Here is an 18,215-nt window from a genome sequence, read left to right as displayed (position 1 = left end):
GCCGTAGCTTTTTTTGTCACGACTGGTGGGGGAGGTGACAGGTTGCTTATTTACTCTGCCTTTCATATTTGCCTTTCAGTTCTTTTTTCCCCCTTACCCCTCCTCCTCAACCCTCCACCCCTTTTTCCTGCAGTCATCTGTTCATTCAGCTGCCTGGCTGTGAGAACCAAGTGCCTAATGGGCCGTATCAGCAGAACCACTGCAGGGAAACGCAGCCCTGTCATTAGCCCATATTGAAAAAGAGAGCCGGTAGGCAGAAGGAGAGAGAGGAGAGAAGAGAGACCAGAGCAATTGGTATTTATATTGTGTTCATTTAATAGACAAGCCTGAGTAATGAGTAGCAGCCCCACAATACAATTATGCACCATTTCTACTTAGCCAGGCTTTAGCTTGAGGAGGCTATCAATATTTAACAGGGAGTACAATTTTTCAATGCAAAAACAGGGACTGGTTTTAACTGCTTTGAATAACTTAGAGCTAGATATTCACTCCCCCGTCTCTGGTGTAGGCCTAATAACTGACTATTGAGCGATGCTGGCGTAGAGTTACTGCGTATTTGTTAATGGACAGGTGTGGGCATGTATCGGCTGTGGTGATTGTGTCATTTCTGTTTCTTTGTGTTTATAAATAGAGTTGCTAGCAGACCCTAATGCTCTATGACAATAATAAGACCTCACTTACATGAACACCTATGAACTCAGAGAGGACACAGTCGGCTTGGACAAATGACCATTAAGACACAAGACAACAGAGGTGGAATCCGCAGTCTTTTTATTCCCGCTCGCTTAACTATCAGCAATTGTAACGCTGAAGAAGCTAATAGACATTTTCCATGACAACTGGAAATGGCTTAACAGAACGTCATGCTAACGTGCTCCACAATGAGGAGCTATGGGCTGCAGTTACTGTCTTGCTTATAGTAACAGCACCCCATTGTCAAGGCCTCCTGTGCAACACGTGACCATCGCAATAGTAACTGCCGGTTTTTGATAAGTGAAACGGACTTTCTGACCAATATCTGTTCAAATGACTACAAATAGCATTACCCATTGCCTTTCAGGTCTGGGGGGGAAATTGTTTCATTTCTATGGAAAGGTTGAAGAGTTACCACTGTAACGGCCCTAGGTCCGTGACATTGACATTTGCTGTTCGACACAGAACAAACAATGGTGACCAAACACAGCTATAATGGACAGAGTTAAAAGGCCAAATCTAATTGGCTCAGAAAATCCTTGATGCTCAATCTTGCAATCTCATCCCAGGCTGCACCCCAAATGGCACACTATTCACTATATAGTGCACTATGGTAAAAAGTAGTGCACTATAGGGTCCCATTTGGGGCGGCGCCTCAGTCTCTAGAGCAGTACGGAGACAAGGCCATACTCTAACATTTATATGGACAGCAATTACAGGACATATCCCAGACAGAAAAAAGGTCATCAAGTTGCTTCGAAAGAACAAAATGTGTGCAAATGCGACCTCCACTTTGTGGATATACAATGAATGTTATAGTAGAGACGTGCCGTGGTTGAATCGTTTAGTTTACATCAATATTCAGAGCTGTTAAAACAGCCCATTAATTCAATGAAACACTGGAAAATATTGTCTGAAGAGAAATTACATTTTTATGTCAATAAAATGAAGAAAGGATCTTGAAGTGCACCGCCTCAAAATGATCCCTCGGTGATCCGGACGACGGTGATCACGCTCTCCACAGCCGATGTGAGTAAGACCTTTAAACAGGTCAACATTCAAGGCCGCAGGGCCAGACGGATTACCAGGACGTGTACTCTGAACATGGACTGACCAACTGGCAAGTGTCTTCACTGACATTTTCAACCTCTCCCTGATTAAGTCTGTAATACCAACATGTTTCAAGCAGACCACCACAGTCTCTGTGCCCAAGGAAGCGAAGGTAACCTGCCTAAATGACTACCGACGGTAGCATTCATGTCTGTAGCCATGAAGTGTTTTGAAAGGCTGGTCATGGCTCACATCAACACCATCATCCCACAAACCCTAGACCCACTCCAATTTTCATACCGCCCCAACAGATCCACAGATGATGCAATGTCTATTGCACTCCACACTGCCCTTTCCCACCTGGACAAAAGCAACACTTATGTGAGAATGCTATTCAATGACTACAGCTCAGCTTTCAACACCATAGTACCCTCAAAGCTCAGGACCTTGGGACTAAACACCTCCCTCTGCAACTGGATCCTGGACTTCCTGACGGGCCACCCCCGGGTGGTAAGGGTAGGTAACAACACATCTGCCACACTGATCCTCAACACGGGGAATCAGGGGTGTGTGCTCAGTCCCCTCCTGTACTCCCTGTTCACCCACGACTGCATGGCCAGGCACGACTCCAACACCATCATTACGTTTGCCGACGACACAGTGGTAGGCCTGATCACGGACAATGATGATACAGCATATAGGGTGGAGGTCAGAGACCTGGCAGTGTGGTGACAGGACAACAACCACTCCTCAATGTGAGCAAAACAAAGGAGCTCATCGTGGACGACAGGAAAAGGAAGACCGAGCATGCCCCCATTCTCATCGACAGGACTGTAGTGGAGCAGGTTGAGAGCTTGGTGTCCACATTACCAACAAACTATCATGGTCCAAACACACCAAGACAGTCATGAAGATGGTACGACAAAGCCAAATCTAAAAGATTTGTCATGAGTCCTCAGATCCTCAAAAAGTTCAACAACTGCACCAGAGAGCATCCTGACTGGTTGCGTCACTGCCTGGTATGGTAACTGCTCGGCCTCCGACTGCAAGGCACTACAGAGGGTAGTGCTTACAGCCCAGTACATCACTGGGGCCAAGCTTCCCTGCCATCCAGGACCTCTATACCAGGCGGTCAGAGGAAGGCCCTAAAAATTGTCAAAGACTCCAGCCACCCTAGTCACAGACTGTTCTCTGCTACCGCACGGCAAGCAGTACTGGAGCGCCAAGTTTAGGTCCAAAGGGCTTCTTAACAGCGTCTACACCCCAAGCCATAAAACTCCTGAACAGCTAATCAAAGGGCTACCCAGACCCCTCTTTTACACTGCTGCTACTCTGTTTATTATCTATGCAGTCACTTTAACTCTACCAACATGTACAGTTGAAGTCGGAAGTTTACATACACTTAGGTTGGAGTCAATAAAAGTCGTTTTTCAACCACTCCACAAATGTCTTGTTAACAAACTATAGGTGTTGGCAAGTCGGTTAGGACATCTACTTCGTGCATGACACAAGTAATTTTTCCAACAATTGTTTATAGACAGATTATTTCACTTATAATTCACTGTATCACAATTCCAGTGGGTCAGAAGTTTACATACACTAAGTTGACTGTGCCTTTAAACAGCTTGGAAAATTCCAGAAAATGATGTCATGGCTTTAGAAGCTTCTCTTTAACTCAAATGATGTCAATTAGCCTATTGGAGGTGTACCTGTGGATGTATTTCAAGGCCTACCTTTAAACTCTGTGCCTCTTTGCTTGACATCATGGGAAAATCAAAAGAAATCAGCCAAGACCTCAGAAAAAACATTGTAGACCTCCACAAGTCTGGTTCATTCTTGAGAGCAATTTCCAAATGCCTGAAGGTACCACCTTCATCTGTACAAACAATAGTACGCAAGTATAAACAGCATGGGACCACGCAGCCATCATACCGCTCAGGAAGGAGACACGCTCTGTCTCCTAGAGATGAACGTACTTTGGTGCGAAAAATGTAAACCAATCCCAGAACAACAGCAAAGGACCTTGTGAAGATTCTGGAGGAAACAGGTACAAAAGTTTCTATATCCACAGTAAAACAAGTCCTATATTGACATAACCTGAAAGGCCGCTCAGCAAGGAAGAAGCCACTGCTCCAAAACCGCCATAAAAAAAGCCAGACTACGGTTTGCAACTGCCCATGGGGACAATGTTTGGAGAAATGTCCTCTGGTCTGATGTAACAAAAATAGAACTATTTGGCCATAATGACCATCGTTACGTTTGTAGGAAATAGGGGGAGTCTTGCAAGCCAAGAACACCATCCCAACTGTGAAGCACGGGGGTGGCAGCATCATGTTGTGGGGGTGCTTTGTTGCAGGAGAGACTGGTGCACTTCACAAAATAAATAGCATCATGAGGAAGGAAAATTATGTAGATATATTGAAGCAACATCAGTCAGGAAGTTAAAGCTTGGTCGCAAATGGGTCTTCCAAATGGACAATGACCCCAAGCATACTTCCAAAGTTGTGGCAAAATGGCTTAAGGACAACAAAGTCAAGGTATTGGAGTGGCCATCACAATGCCCTGACCTCAATCCCATAGCAAATTTGTGGGCAGAACTGAAAAATGTGTGTGCGAGCAAGGAGGCCTACAAACCTGACTCGGTTACACCAGCTCTGTCAGGAGGAATGGGCCAAAATTCACCCAACTTATTATGGGAAGCTTGTGGGAGGCTATCCAAAACATTTGACCCAAGTTCAACAATTTAAAGGCAATGCTACCAAATACTAATTGAGTGTATGTAAACTTCTGACCCACTGGGAATGTGATGAAAGAAATAAAAGCTGAAATAAGTCACTCTCTACTATTATTCTGACATTTCACATTCTTAAAATAACTGACCTAAAACAGGGAATTTTTACCAGGATTAAATGTCAGCAACTGTGAAAAAGTGAGTTGAAATGTATTTGGCTAAGGTGTATGTACATTTCCGACTGCAACTGTACATATTACCTCGACTAATCTGTGCCCCTGCACATTGACTCTGTACCAGTACCCGTGTATATAGCCACACTACTGTTATTTTACTGCTGCTCTTTAATTTGTTATTTTTATTTCTTACTTCCTCCAGCTTATTTTTTACCGAACACGTATTTTTCGATAAACTGCATTGTTGGTTAAGGGCTTGTAAGTAAGCATTTCACTGTATCTGTTGTATTTGGCGCTTGTGACAAATACAATTATATTTGATTTGATCAATGCCAGACTGGTCACTTGACCAGCAAGCAAAAAGACTGGTCACTTGACCAGCAAGCAAAAAGACTGGTCACTTGACCAGCAAGCAAAAAGACTGGTCACTTGACCAGCAAGCAAAAAGAGGAGCATCTACTGTGTAAGAGAGCATTTTTACATAGTCAAAACATCTTAACAACAATCTGAGTCTCCCCATTAGAAATGTGCATAATGTTTCACACATAACTGACTGCCACAGAGGCCTCGCTCTCATTCTTTCTTAGTCTCTCCCTTTCTCCTGTTTCTACCCTCTGGCAGGATATTTGACCCCTTCATCAACACATTAGCCTTCCCTGCAGTCCAGATGGAGAAAATTAAGTTTCCATGTGAACTGGCCACAACTCCCAGCACACAAAAACTCAGCTGGATATAAGGCTTGTATGGAAGAGGCTGGTTGCTCTGTGGCTGCATTTCCTCCTCTCCAAGTTTTATGTTACATCCCAGTGCCGATGCCACTCTCTCTAAATTTGAAGACTTTGACAGAAGGGAAGTCGGAGGAGTTTTTGCTTGGCTTCACACAATCTTTTAGTAGCCCAGGATATGGGTTGATTGATGATCTCTCCCTACTCTCTATTCAATTTGTGTATCCCAACCACTTTTTCCATTCCTTGGGCTGATTTGCCTTCTCTTTCCATGGCCTTTTTATTACCCCTGGTGATCGTTTGTATTTCAAATCAAATTACATTTTATTTTTCACATTCTTGGTAAACAGCAGGTGTAGACTAACAGTGAAATGCTTACGGACCCTTCCCAACATTGCAAAGAGAAATAAAATAGCAAAACAATAGAAAAGTAAACCAAGTAACGATAACATGGCTATATACAAGGGGTACCAGTACCGTGTTAATGTGCAGGGGTATGAGATCATTGTGGTAGATGTGTACATATAGCTAGGAATAAAATGACCGATAGTAAACAGTAGCAGCAGCATGATGAGTCAAAAAAAGGTTGTACAAAAAGGTTCAATGCAGATAGTTAACAAAATAGATAGACTAACTATTTAACAGTCTTAAGGCTTAGGGGTAAAAGCTGTTCAGGGTCCTGTTGGTTCCAGACTTGGTGCCTCGGTACTGATTGACATGCAGTAGCAGCGATAACAGTTTACGACTTGGGTGGCTGGAGTCTTTGACCATTTTTAGGGCTTTCCTCTGTCACAACCAGGTATAAAGGTCCTGGATGGCAGGGAGCTTGGCCCCAGTGATGTTCTGGATTGTCCGTATTACCTTCTGTAGCACCTTGCGGTTGGATGCCAAGCAGTTGCCATACCAACCTGTGATGCATGCTCTCAATGGTGCAGCTGTAGACATTTTTCAGGATCCGAGGACCCATGACAAATCTTTTCAGAGACGTTCCACCTCTAAAAGCACAAGAAAGAGGATTTCGACCCCCACCATCTCAGATTGTTTTGAAATTGTTTCTGTGGTTAGGAACAGATAAGATTAGCATTCCTGCAACATTATTTTGTTGAAATATACATTTGATCTCTTAGAAATTAATTTGAAAGTATTGCACCTAAATCGATCATTTTACATTTATAGGATTCCTATAAATATAGTACCTAACATCCGATTTGGTCCAAACCTTTTTTCTAACAATGAGTAAGACATGAGGAATCCAAAGACAGAAGCCGGACGCCAATCCCACCCCAACAATCAGTATTAGCTCTGTAATAATAATCTCCAAGCTGGCCACAATAAGTCACATTGCAGCAGCAGCACCTTGTGATTACAACTGTATAATATATACCTGCTGGTGTGAGGACTAACAGGATATCCCAACACTGACGCATGATGACTTCAATAGGAACTAACTTTTGCAGTCATTCTCCTTGACCCTGTGTTATGGGTTTGACCAGGGAACAGTGTATGTGTGTGCTACGGAAAGTTGTTAGCTCCAATAAAACACGGATAAAAGGCAGAACGGTTAGTGACAGACGCACATGACACACCACCAGGTATGTGCATGGGGCCCTCGGCGCCAGCCAGGGAACGGAGAGGAGGAGGAAGCTAAACATTACCACTGGGCCCAACCTATCAATATGGTGGAAGCTAGAGATCAGTGATAGACAGTGGAATGAATAAACCCATTATCTCCCTGTAGAACAAGCAGCATATTCTTCCACAAGTCAGGTCTGTAAAAGTGTGGGACCTGGGCTGAGCAGTGTGTATTACTGATAAAGTCAAATCAATCAGAAGGTATTGCTGGGCAGGAGGCAGGCAACAAATGCAAAGGGGGCAAAGTCACATTGATTTTCAGTATTTGAGAATGCACCGAACCCAAGGTAAATCATTGTTATGAAACCCCTACAGACAACACATGTTAGATGAGAGGGGTGGAATGCGAATGGTGTTGTAGCTGGTTAGCATCTTGTTCCAGTGTAAACATGAAAACAAGCAACAGCAACTGGGGACTAGATCTGAATACATGTGGCACATGAGAGGAAGAAGCATGGCTATACATACAGTCAGTCAGCATGGCTCCTCTTTACAAGGTCTGTCCTCAGGGTCAGTCACTAAAGCTTATATAACACATTCCCACAACTTTACAGCAACATTGTGTTGGCCTAGCAACTATAGAGCCTGTGTGTATGTGTGTATGTGTTCACCTTGCTTTATCAGAAGGAGCATTTTGTACTCTCCCCTGATTAATCCTTTTGCATACTTAAGCCCCACCGCTCCCTTCCCCTGACCAAATTAATTTCTCTCCTTTGATAGAGACAGAAAAGGATTTTAATGGCTGTGCCCTTCAAACCTGAGAGTTCTAATAAGTGTGAAGAGAAGATCTGTTTGACTGATTTTCTTTAAGGCTTGCAGGCATGGAATTAATTGTCTTGAATAAATATTATCTGTCTGGGCGATGAGAGACGGAGCAGAACTTGTGGTCCCTTTTTAAAAACTTGTATAGGTTCTGAGGTAATATTTGACCTAGAATACAAAGACCACAATGAGAGTTACCACTCTTAAGACAAAGACCTTCAGAAATATCCGCCTCATTTTCAAACGCTTTTATAACCACTTCCTCCGCACACTCACATTGTCATAATTCATATGTGTGCCACTAGAAATCCCTGCATTAGCATGTTTCTGTTATCCGATAGATCCTGACTAAACAAACCATATTACTGGCCTGCTAATGTGCCTGGACCTTGTAGGCTAAATTGACGATAAAAAGAATCATAACTGATCCAAATGACTGCCCAATCAGGCTGGCTAGATGCAGTTATTTCTAAATGAATATGCATTCAAAACGCCGGGCTTATGAGCGGTTATTCAAATGACATAGGCCATTCCCTGTGGTTTACAGACTAGAGTTTTGTACTCCCTTGAAAACAATAACATTCTGCATTATATTGTGTTGTTGTAGCCTAGGTAGGATACATTTATTGTCCCTAAAAAACTAGCTTTTCGAGCTGCGTGCCCGGGGACTGGAGTGTACATAACGAAATCATAGGTAGCCTATCTTATCACTTTCACTTTTTTTTCACAGTGTAAATTGACAGATATATTCTCTTCATAAATGGATGGGTTAATATGCATACGCTTCTAACTTCTACTTATTTATGCGCCATCGTGCATAAATATATTTTGTCCCCCCACGCCAAACGCGATCACGACGCGCAGGTTAAAATATTAAAACAAACTCTGAACCAATTATATTAATTTGTGGACAGGTCGAAAAACATAAAAAATGTATGGCAATTTAGCTAGTTAGCTTGCACTTGCTAGCTAATTTGTCCTATTTAGCTAGCTTGCTGTTGCTAGCTAATTTGTCCTGGGATATAAACGTTGAGTTGTTATTTTACCTGAAATGCACAAGGTCCTCTACTCTACTCTCCACACATAAAACGGTCAACCGAATCGTTACTAGTCATCTCTCTTCCTTCCAGGATTTTTCTTCTCCTGACTTTATATTGCGATTGGCAACTTTCATAAATTAGGTGCATTACTGCCACTGACCTCGTTCGTCTTTCAGTCACCCATTTGGATATAACCAATGAGGAGATGGCACGTGGTACCTGCTTCTATAAACCAATGAGAGATGGGAGAGACAGGACTTGCAGCGCGATCTGCGTCAGAAATAGAACTGATTTCTATTTTAGCCCTTGGCAACACAGACGCTCGTTGGCGCGCGTGAGCAGTGTGGGTGCAATAATTGAATAACATAGATTTCTTAATTTATTTTCCTACGCGCACGCAACGCGAGCGGTGTAGTCAGCCTGTTAGGCTATACGTCTCGAGTCTGTCTGTTTTCATTGTTCTGTTGCGCAATTACACAACTGGCCTCTCCACCGCCTAGGCTATTCCACTTAAATCTTGTGCAGTCCCAGTAAAAAACAGAGTACAAAAGCTTGTTGGACACTTATTTCCACATATTTTATTCACTGAGAGCCTATTGGAGGACAAATTCACTCTTGCTTGCGGAATGTAAAATAGGCTACAGCATTAACCTCTTTGCTATAGGGGGCAGTATTTTCACGGCCGGATGAAAAACGTACCCAAATATTGCAAAATGTGCTTTTGCCGAAAAGCTATTTTAAAATCTGACATAGCGATTGCATAAAGGAGTTTTGTATCTATAATTCTTAAAATAATTGTTATGTATTTTGTCAACGTTTATGATGAGTAATTTAGTAAATTCACCGGAAGTTTTCGGTGGGAATACATTTTCTGAACATCACACGCCAATGTAAAAAGGTGGTTTTTGATATAAATATGAACTTGATTGAATAAAACATGCATGTATTGTATAACATAATGTCCTAGGAGTGTCATCTGATGAAGATCATCAAAGGTTAGTGCTTCATTTAGCTGTGGTTTGGGTTTATGTGACATTATATGCTTGCTTGGAAAATGGATGTGTGATTATTTTTGGCTACGTACTCTCCTACCATAATCTAATGTTTTGCTTTCGCTGTAAAGCCTTTTTGAAATCGGACAATGTGGTTAGATTAACGAGAGTCTTATCTTTAAAATGGTGTAAAATAGTCGAATGTTTGAAAAATTGAAATTATTGCATTTTTGAGGATATTGGATATTGGCGAGGAGTTCCGCTAGATGTAAGAAGTTAACAACGGGCCGGGAGTCGGAAAGGAGAAGCCTATAGTAGGCTGCCTGTCTTAACACTGAAAGGCTACATCCTGACAAAATACACCATGAGTGGGCTGCTAATGTACCTTTCTGGACCTACTAAACTATCGAGAATAGACCCAAACTGATCCAAATACTTGCATAATCAGGCCTAGGCTGTAGGCTATGCAGTTATTTCGGCATGAAACAAAACAGGATGTTTGAGCGTTTATTCAAATTAGCCTATATCACTGCAGTTTACTAGTCTTGCTAACAACAGCCTCGCTATGTAGTCACATGGGTTGTGAGTCAGCCAGGCTAGCAGTTTACAGCCTATAGACAATAATTGTGTACTCACTTGTTAACAATAATACATTTCTCATTGCACTGTGTTGTTGTAGCCCAGGTAGAAATAATCATTTTCTTGTCTAGAAATGTAGGCCTAGGGCTAATCAATAGTGGACAGAGCCAGAACAAAATCAGTTGGAAGAGTATTGATTTCTATAAGCAGACCCGTTTTTTCCACAGGACCACGCATGCGCATGCACGAATTTAACATTTTAAATTATACTCAAGATACATTATCTTCACACATTTTAAATGCTTTTTACTGACAGACGCAACTCAGTAATCAACTAGGCCTGTTACCACAGGCGTTGTCCCTAAAGCTGGCTTGACAAATAGGCATAGGACTATGCAGTTGTGATTTGAAACAATCCACAGCTATGTTTTTTTAATAAGCTAAATGGTCCTCTGTGGCCAAGTCAAACTCTCTGGTAAAGTATTTTGAATGATTTTATTAAGTAATTATTATATACATTTTGGCAAAACATCAATATACTATAGGGGAAGCCAGCATCCGAACAGTGCATTGTTCACCTGCCAACTTTCCTTTTTTATTCGCAAGTGCCTGAAACCAGAGATCTGTATATAATGATAAGGTGATCATGTCTCCTCCCTAACAATGTGAGTCATTGTTCCAAAGCCGAGAATGCAGGCGACAAGCTTAGGTCTGCATATTATGCCCATAGAAACGCATTGTGCTTATTCAGACAGATTTAGGCAAAAGTGGGTTCTCTCGCTTCGTCTCTTCCTCTCTGCTGAAACTGGAGAGCAAAACAGCACCCCTTTGTCTTACTATAAGTGGCCCATGTATCTGATGCTGTCTGGCCAGAAAAAGTATGACATGCCATACTCTTTTTGTCCAGACAGCATCAGATACAATACGTGGTCTACACCAGTGGAGGCTGAGGAGGGGAGGACAGCTCATAATGGTTGGAGCGGAGGGAATGGAATGGCATCAAACACATGGAATCCATGTTTATTGTGTTTGATACCATTCCACTTATACCACTCCAGCCATTACCACAACCCTGTCCTCCCCAATTCAGGTGCCACCAACCTCCTGTGGTCTACACATACTGAGACAGAGGGGCACTGTTTCGCTCACTTGGATGCTTAAATCTGAGATTGATGAATCTTTGTCGGCATGCGTCTCGGTCAAATAAATGATAAATATTTCTATATTTATTTGGACGGGCAAGGAGGTCCGGTAGGGCGGGCCAGGCCCCGCCCATAACGCCGGCCCTGATAGTGGAGCAGACTTGCTCTTGCTGAATTTAAAAAAGGCCTACAGCAAATGAACTGTCAGGGAAAGTTGAGGAGAGAAAGTGCATTGGTGTGATCACTTTTGGCCGGTTATGATAACATTGTTTTACTGATTCATTGCAATTTGCAAATAGTTGCACAGAACAGACAAAGAGATGAGCACAGTAAAACAAGACTCAAAGGACTTGACAACCATTAGAAAAATGGAAATCACTTGCAAACAAACCATTTGAGCAACGAGGCAATGTTGACATGCTGTAAAATATGTGCAGGCTAAACGGCGTCATTTAAATACGAGTTGCTATATTATTTTTCATTAGGCCTACATGTACATTGAAGTAGCCTATTATTATCAGTTGTCAATATGACAAAAAACACACACCGAATGGACTTGTTACCACCTTATTAATAGGCAGCATGCAGTAGCATATGTTGATCAGATGATTGCAATGGTGGAAAAAGTATACTTGAGTAAAAGTAAAGATACCATAATAGAAAATGACTCAAGTAAAAGTGAGTAACCCAGTAAAATACTACTTGAGTACAAGTCTAAAAGTATTTGGTTTTAAATATACTAAAGTATCAAAAGTAAGTGTAAATAATTTCAAATTCCTTATATAAAGCAAACCAGATGGCATAATTTATTTTTTATTTTTTTACGGATAGCCAGGGGCACGCTCCAACACTCAGACATAATTTACAAACGAAACATGTGTTTAGTGAGTCCGCAGCATTAACATGGCATCATCTAGTTGAAACGCAACTTATTTTGCCATGTGTCATTTCTAACGAAACCCCAAAACACCCAAAAATGCCTTCCACAATACAGGTATTACAAATGAGATGCCAAGACGGAAAAACAAAAAGGCATGATCGTACTAGGCCCGCACCCTTCCACACAAGAGGTGGGTGACTCCTGTTTGACTCATGGCTGAGGTACATCATCGATGACTAGGAATGGACCTGGCTGAGCTCAATCACTTCCTTTTACTTACATTTTAGTCATTTAGCAGACACCCTTATCCAGAGCGACTTACAGGAGCAACTAGGGTTAACCTGTTGGGGGTAGGGAGCAGTATTTGCACGGCCGGATAAAAAACGTACCCGATTTAATCTGGTTATTACTACTGCCCAGAAACTAGAATAGAACTGTTTGAATGGTGTCTGTGAGTATAACAGAACTCATATGGCAGGCAAAAACCTGAGAAGATTCCTTACAGGAAGTGGCCTGTCTGACAATTTCTTGGGCTTCTTCACTCTCTTCATTGAAAACTGAGGATCTCTGCTGTAACGTGAAACTTCCTACGGCTCCCATAGGCTCTCAGAAGGCGGGAAAAAGTGGAATGATGTCTTTGGAGCCCCTGGCTGAAAAACATTAGCGCCTTTGGTAAGTGGTCGATCAGAGTACAATGAGACTGAGGCGCGTGCACGAGGCGACCCCATGTTTTTATTTTCTCTGTCTTTGAACTAAAACAGGGTTTCCCGGTCGGAATATTATCGCTTTTTTACGAGAAAAATGGCATAAAAATTGATTTTAAACAGTGGTTGACATGCTTCTAAGTACGGTAATGGAATATTTAGATTTTTTTTGTCACGAAACGCGTCGGGCGCGTCACCCTTGTTTACCCTTCGGATAGTGTCTTGAACGCACGAACAAAACAGAGGATATTTGAACATAACTATGGATTATTTTGAACCAAACCAACATTTGTTATTGAAGTCCTAAGAGTGCATTCTGACAAAGAACAGCAAAGGTAATCACATTTTTCTTATAGTAAATCTGACTTTGGTGAGGGCTAAACTTGGTGGGTGTCTAAATAGCTAGCCCGTGATGGCTGGGCTATCTACTCAGAATATTGCAAAATGTGCTTTCACCGAAAAGCTATTTTAAAATCGGACATATCGAGTGCATAGAGGAGTTCTGTATCTATAATTCTTAAAATAATTATGTTTTTTGTGAACGTTTATCGTGAGTAATTTAGTAAATTCACCGTAAGTTTGCGGTGGGTATGCTAGTTCTGAACGTCACATGCTAATGTAAAAATCTGTTTTTTGATATAAATATGAACTTCGTTGAACAAAACATGCATGTATTGTATAACATAATGTCCTAGGATTGTCATCTGATGAAGATCATCAAAGGTTAGTGTTGCATTTAGCTGTGGTTTGGGTTTATGTGACATTATATGCTAGCTTGAAAAATGGGTGTCTGATTATTTCTGGCTGGGTACTCTGCTGACATAATCTAATGTTTTGCTTTCGTTGTAAAGCCTTTTTGAAATCGGACAGTGTGGTTAGATTAACGAGAGTCTTGTCTTTAAAATGGTGTAAAATAGTCATATGTTTGAGAAATTGAAGTAATAGCATTTCTAAGGTATTTGAATAACGCGCCACGGGATTCCACTGGCTGTTGAGTAGGTGGGACGATTTCGTCCCACCTACCCTAGAGAGGTTAAGTGCCTTGCTCAAGGGCACAGACAGATTGTTTTTCACCTAGTCTGCTCAGGGATTCAAACCCAACAGGCCCAACAGTCTTAACCGCTAGGCTACCCGCCACCCTTAAACCCTCTCTTCATAGCAGAAGCCCCACATGACTTGAACCCCCCCCCCCAAACATTGTCACAGGAATCTCAAGAGCTAAATTGCATAATCCAGCATAAGCATGGCTTCGTCTCTAGTGGAAGTCAGTGAAGCTTCAAAGAGAGGGACCTATTACAGCTTTATGAAACAACGTGGTGAGGTAGAGAGAGGACCATGTTTATAACAATCCCCCCCACCACACACACAGACCCTCCTCCTCCCCCTTCTGTGAACAAGGGCTTTTTCTACAGCTGGGTAACAAAGCATGACCCAATAATCCTGAAGCCTGACTCAAAGTTGGAACCTCTCTGAGGACTTTATAAGATTCTGCCTGGCAATGAGGAGACTGCTGGGCATGTGTGGGGGATGGGGGGATTATACACAAACACAACTAGCTTTGATTATTCTAATTATGACTAAAGCCCTGAGTAGATTATGAGCACAGGCTAATATGTGCAATGTGATGAGTTCACATGCAATAAGGAACTTTACAGTTAAGCACACCAGACAAAGGCATATATCTGGGCCAAACTGGTATTCTTGTCTTCAACTGATTACGCACCTATACTAATTAATTTCAACAATCCAAACACTGAATTTATTTATGAGCCACTGCATGCCAACTGTCCTGACTGCAGATGAGTTTGCCCCCATTGACACAAATAAAAAGTGCTGAGTAAGGACTTTTGGGCTTACTGTTGCAGCATGTGAATTACAATTCTGGTGAAAAGAAGTGGTGGGCCCATCCAGACATGAGGCAATAGAGAGAGAGAGAGAGCTAGCAACAGGCCTGTTCCTGTTCTGTTCTGACAGTTGGCTAAACGTCTCAAGGCAGGTAACAAGGTTTTGGATGACTAGGAGAGGAATGCTCTGTCTGAACTATGAAACAATAAAGGAAGAAGTGCCAGTCGTCGAATCTAGACTCACTGAGTATACCAAACAGGTAGAACATAAACGGGCTGCATTCCCAAAGATGACATGTTCCATGGGTTTCTCCACAGCTTCATATAAGCTGTTAGTTTATAAACATCCCATCTGCTTTGCAGGCTGAGGCTGACCTGGAGCACCAGGCAGAACCCTCTAAATTAAAAATCCCACAGCATGGTTAAGATACAGGGAGCTGGTTAGTTCTGGCAGTCACAGAGAGCAAGTAGAAAACGATCCTAAATATTTTGAAGGCACAAGCAACCCTCATCTGTAGCTGGTTTATACCATAGGAATGTATGCACTTCGTAGAACGGCTTGGTGGTGTAAACAAAGTTAATGTACCGTATTCTTTTTTAAACTAATATAAGGTTGGAGAGACAAGATCCACAAAAAAAAGGCAGAAAACTATTTCATTTCTACTTTATAGAAATCTCAGGGACCCATCTGTGAACATTTACCTGCTTTCCATTTTGCTCATAAAAAGGTAAACACAGGCCTGTATTGACCCGGAGGGAAAGTACATTATTTACGGCTAACTCTGGTAAGTGTCTCTTTTGAGGCACATTACAGCCTATATTTCAAGGGACAACTCAGACTCCACTGTGCTGATGTTGGTTGTTTTTTTCATACTCAGCCACACATTTCCATAGCGAAATCACTTGAGTTCACAAATTGGCTGTCTCTTGTCGTACACATATCTGCATAATTCATGTGGATTTTATATTTCCACATGCTATCATATTTCCTTACGCCTTACTGAACTTTGGGATTTATCATCATGTTTTTAGAATATAATATTAATATGGTGTGCTTTATTCTTTTCAAGTAATATTGTACAGAAACAATATGAAATCAAAGCATTTCCACATAGGCCAATAACCCAGTCTTCGCTGTAACCTATAAAAACGTGTTCTAGGCCTATTCCGTTTCCAGTTGCCGGGATGTTTATCTGGCTCCTAGCCCCAAACAAAAGTTAATCAAACCCTCCATTGGTTTAGATAATGACGAGTTGATAAGTCTAACATTTTATGGTGGCAGATGCATGAATAAAACAATATTTCGTTGGAGAGAGGAGCATCTGAAGTGTCCCTTGGTCTAAAATAACCCTCAGTGGTGGCTATTTTGTAGTGATCGCATTGGAAATGCGAGACCGATATTGATCATCTCAACTGGAAAGCTATTGTGTAGCGGAGGAGCTACCCCGAAACACATTTTCCCAGCACTAATATGATTTTATAAAATATAAGGCATCCGGATCTATTTTAATACTTCCAAACGTGCGTTCGATGATTGGTTAACATTGCAAAAAAAAATGTCCATACTAGATTGGATACGAGTCCTTTGTCTTGTCCAACTAGAAAATAAACAAAAGATATAGGATTTGGATCAAAGCGGCTTATGTTGGCTTAATTATAATAAGATACCCAATAACCGCCTTTATCTAACACAAACTACCGTTTATCTATCAAAAAGACACAATCGAGTTGTAAAAGAATAAACATGTAAAACGGACTAATTGAGATCTATTTTATTCGCGTGTGTTAGATCCCCTCAGCGGCCAGTCCGGCGCACGGAAAGCTTAGCCTTCCATACTGTAGCCCTAGACGACGAACAAAAAGTGCTAAATGTTGCCAACACATAGCTGGGTCGGCTCAATCGACTCAACGCTATATTGAGGCTATGGAAAGTATACTTTGTCTCAGTTCGTGTGCGTAAAGCCAGTGTCACATTTGAACAAACGGCTACAATAAAGGCTCCTCAACTGACAGACCTTTAATTTATAAACAGCTAAACTGATACAGACCAACGTATCCTGCTTCCCACTGAAACAGAGTAGCCTAGCCAGACATCTGATTTTTCAAATCGAATGTAGATCATTCTGCTCACTTAATTCGATCCGAACCAAATTAATATTGGCGTATGCTAAAATTGCATCAACATAGACCAGGTTTTCAATAGTTTTGTTTGTATGGAAAAACTTATAATTCCTAGAAGCCATCCCACCCTTCCTTGACCGAGTTAGCTGGAACAGATTCATGTGAAAAGCTGTTTAAGAGGAGAAGCGGGACAAGGGCAAAGTGCTGCGTTTGTTCCACTTACCGACTTGTAAGACATTTTCCACACAACCAGTCTCCAAAAGCCGTATGCCTCGGCGGAAAGGCAGTCCATCTCCGGTGCCCGCTGCCCCGGCGGCGGCCGTCGTATTGGTGACCCCTCCGGGGACAGACCCGGATCCAGCGGGAGCCACCGTGCCCACCGCCGGACCCTCTTCGCCTGCGACGCGGCATTGAAACGATGAATACATACATATTTCCCTTTCGTTCCTCGGAAAGGACCAGTACACTATACGGCGCTGTACTGGCTCTGGGATCCGCTCGAAGCGCTCCTCCACCCTCTCAAAGGCCCATTTCTCCGCTACAGCCTTCGCGGCACAGTCCAACAGAGATTCCGGGCAGCGAAACCGAGAGTTCGGAAAACCCGGACCAGGCCCCGGACCAGGCCCTCGGGGAGCCGGGCGCAAGCACGGTCGCTTGCTGGCCGGGGGTAAAGATAGATGAAGTGGTGGCTGAGGCGGTAGCTCTCCACGTCCCTCCGCCATGACGTCCAGATAAACACTGAGAACAGACGACCAGCTTCAGAATTGCACAAATGAGACACTGCACAACGGGAGAGGAGGGAGTGGGGTTGAGGGGGTGTATACGTCACCACCAATAACAAACACTCCCCAATCGCGATACTGCACTGACAACGCGCCACCGCTACCGGCCTCTTGGTGTGTGTGTGTGTAGTGCCGCCTCTAGCCTTCTGCGGGCCCTAGGCGAGATTCTATCATTTTTGCCATGGTGAGAAAGTTTTGAAGCTAATTTCCTGCAATTCTACACATTTTCCCATGACTTATGCCATGTTCATATGATATCTGTTGGAGAGTGACTAACAAAAGCAATGGGGCCCCCTGGAGGTTTAGGGCCCCTGAGCACATGCCCTGTATGCCCGGTTGGTAATTTGGTAACAAATAGGCCT

General features: G+C 42.5%; 1 protein-coding gene across 3 annotated transcripts in view; it reads right to left on the bottom strand.

Annotated features, from left to right (window-relative positions):
* The window catches only part of LOC115157024 (zinc finger SWIM domain-containing protein 5), a 59,185-nt gene extending 41,353 nt beyond the window's left edge, over positions 1-17,832 (bottom strand). Inside the window, exon 1 of one of the 3 annotated variants that reach the window (XM_029704882.1) lies at positions 17,295-17,832. In XM_029704882.1, the coding sequence (XP_029560742.1) occupies positions 17,295-17,793 (499 nt within the window). In that variant the 5' untranslated portion in view covers positions 17,794-17,832. The remainder of the gene's footprint in view (positions 1-17,294) is intronic. The other 2 variants (XM_029704880.1, XM_029704881.1) reach the window with 2 other exon arrangements.
* Positions 17,833-18,215: the final 383 nt, after the last annotated feature.

This window comes from Salmo trutta, chromosome 21 (assembly GCF_901001165.1).
Source record: "Salmo trutta chromosome 21, fSalTru1.1, whole genome shotgun sequence".
NCBI classification, from domain to species: Eukaryota; Metazoa; Chordata; class Actinopteri; order Salmoniformes; family Salmonidae; genus Salmo; species Salmo trutta.
This window is presented reverse-complemented; position numbering and strand designations above follow the sequence as displayed.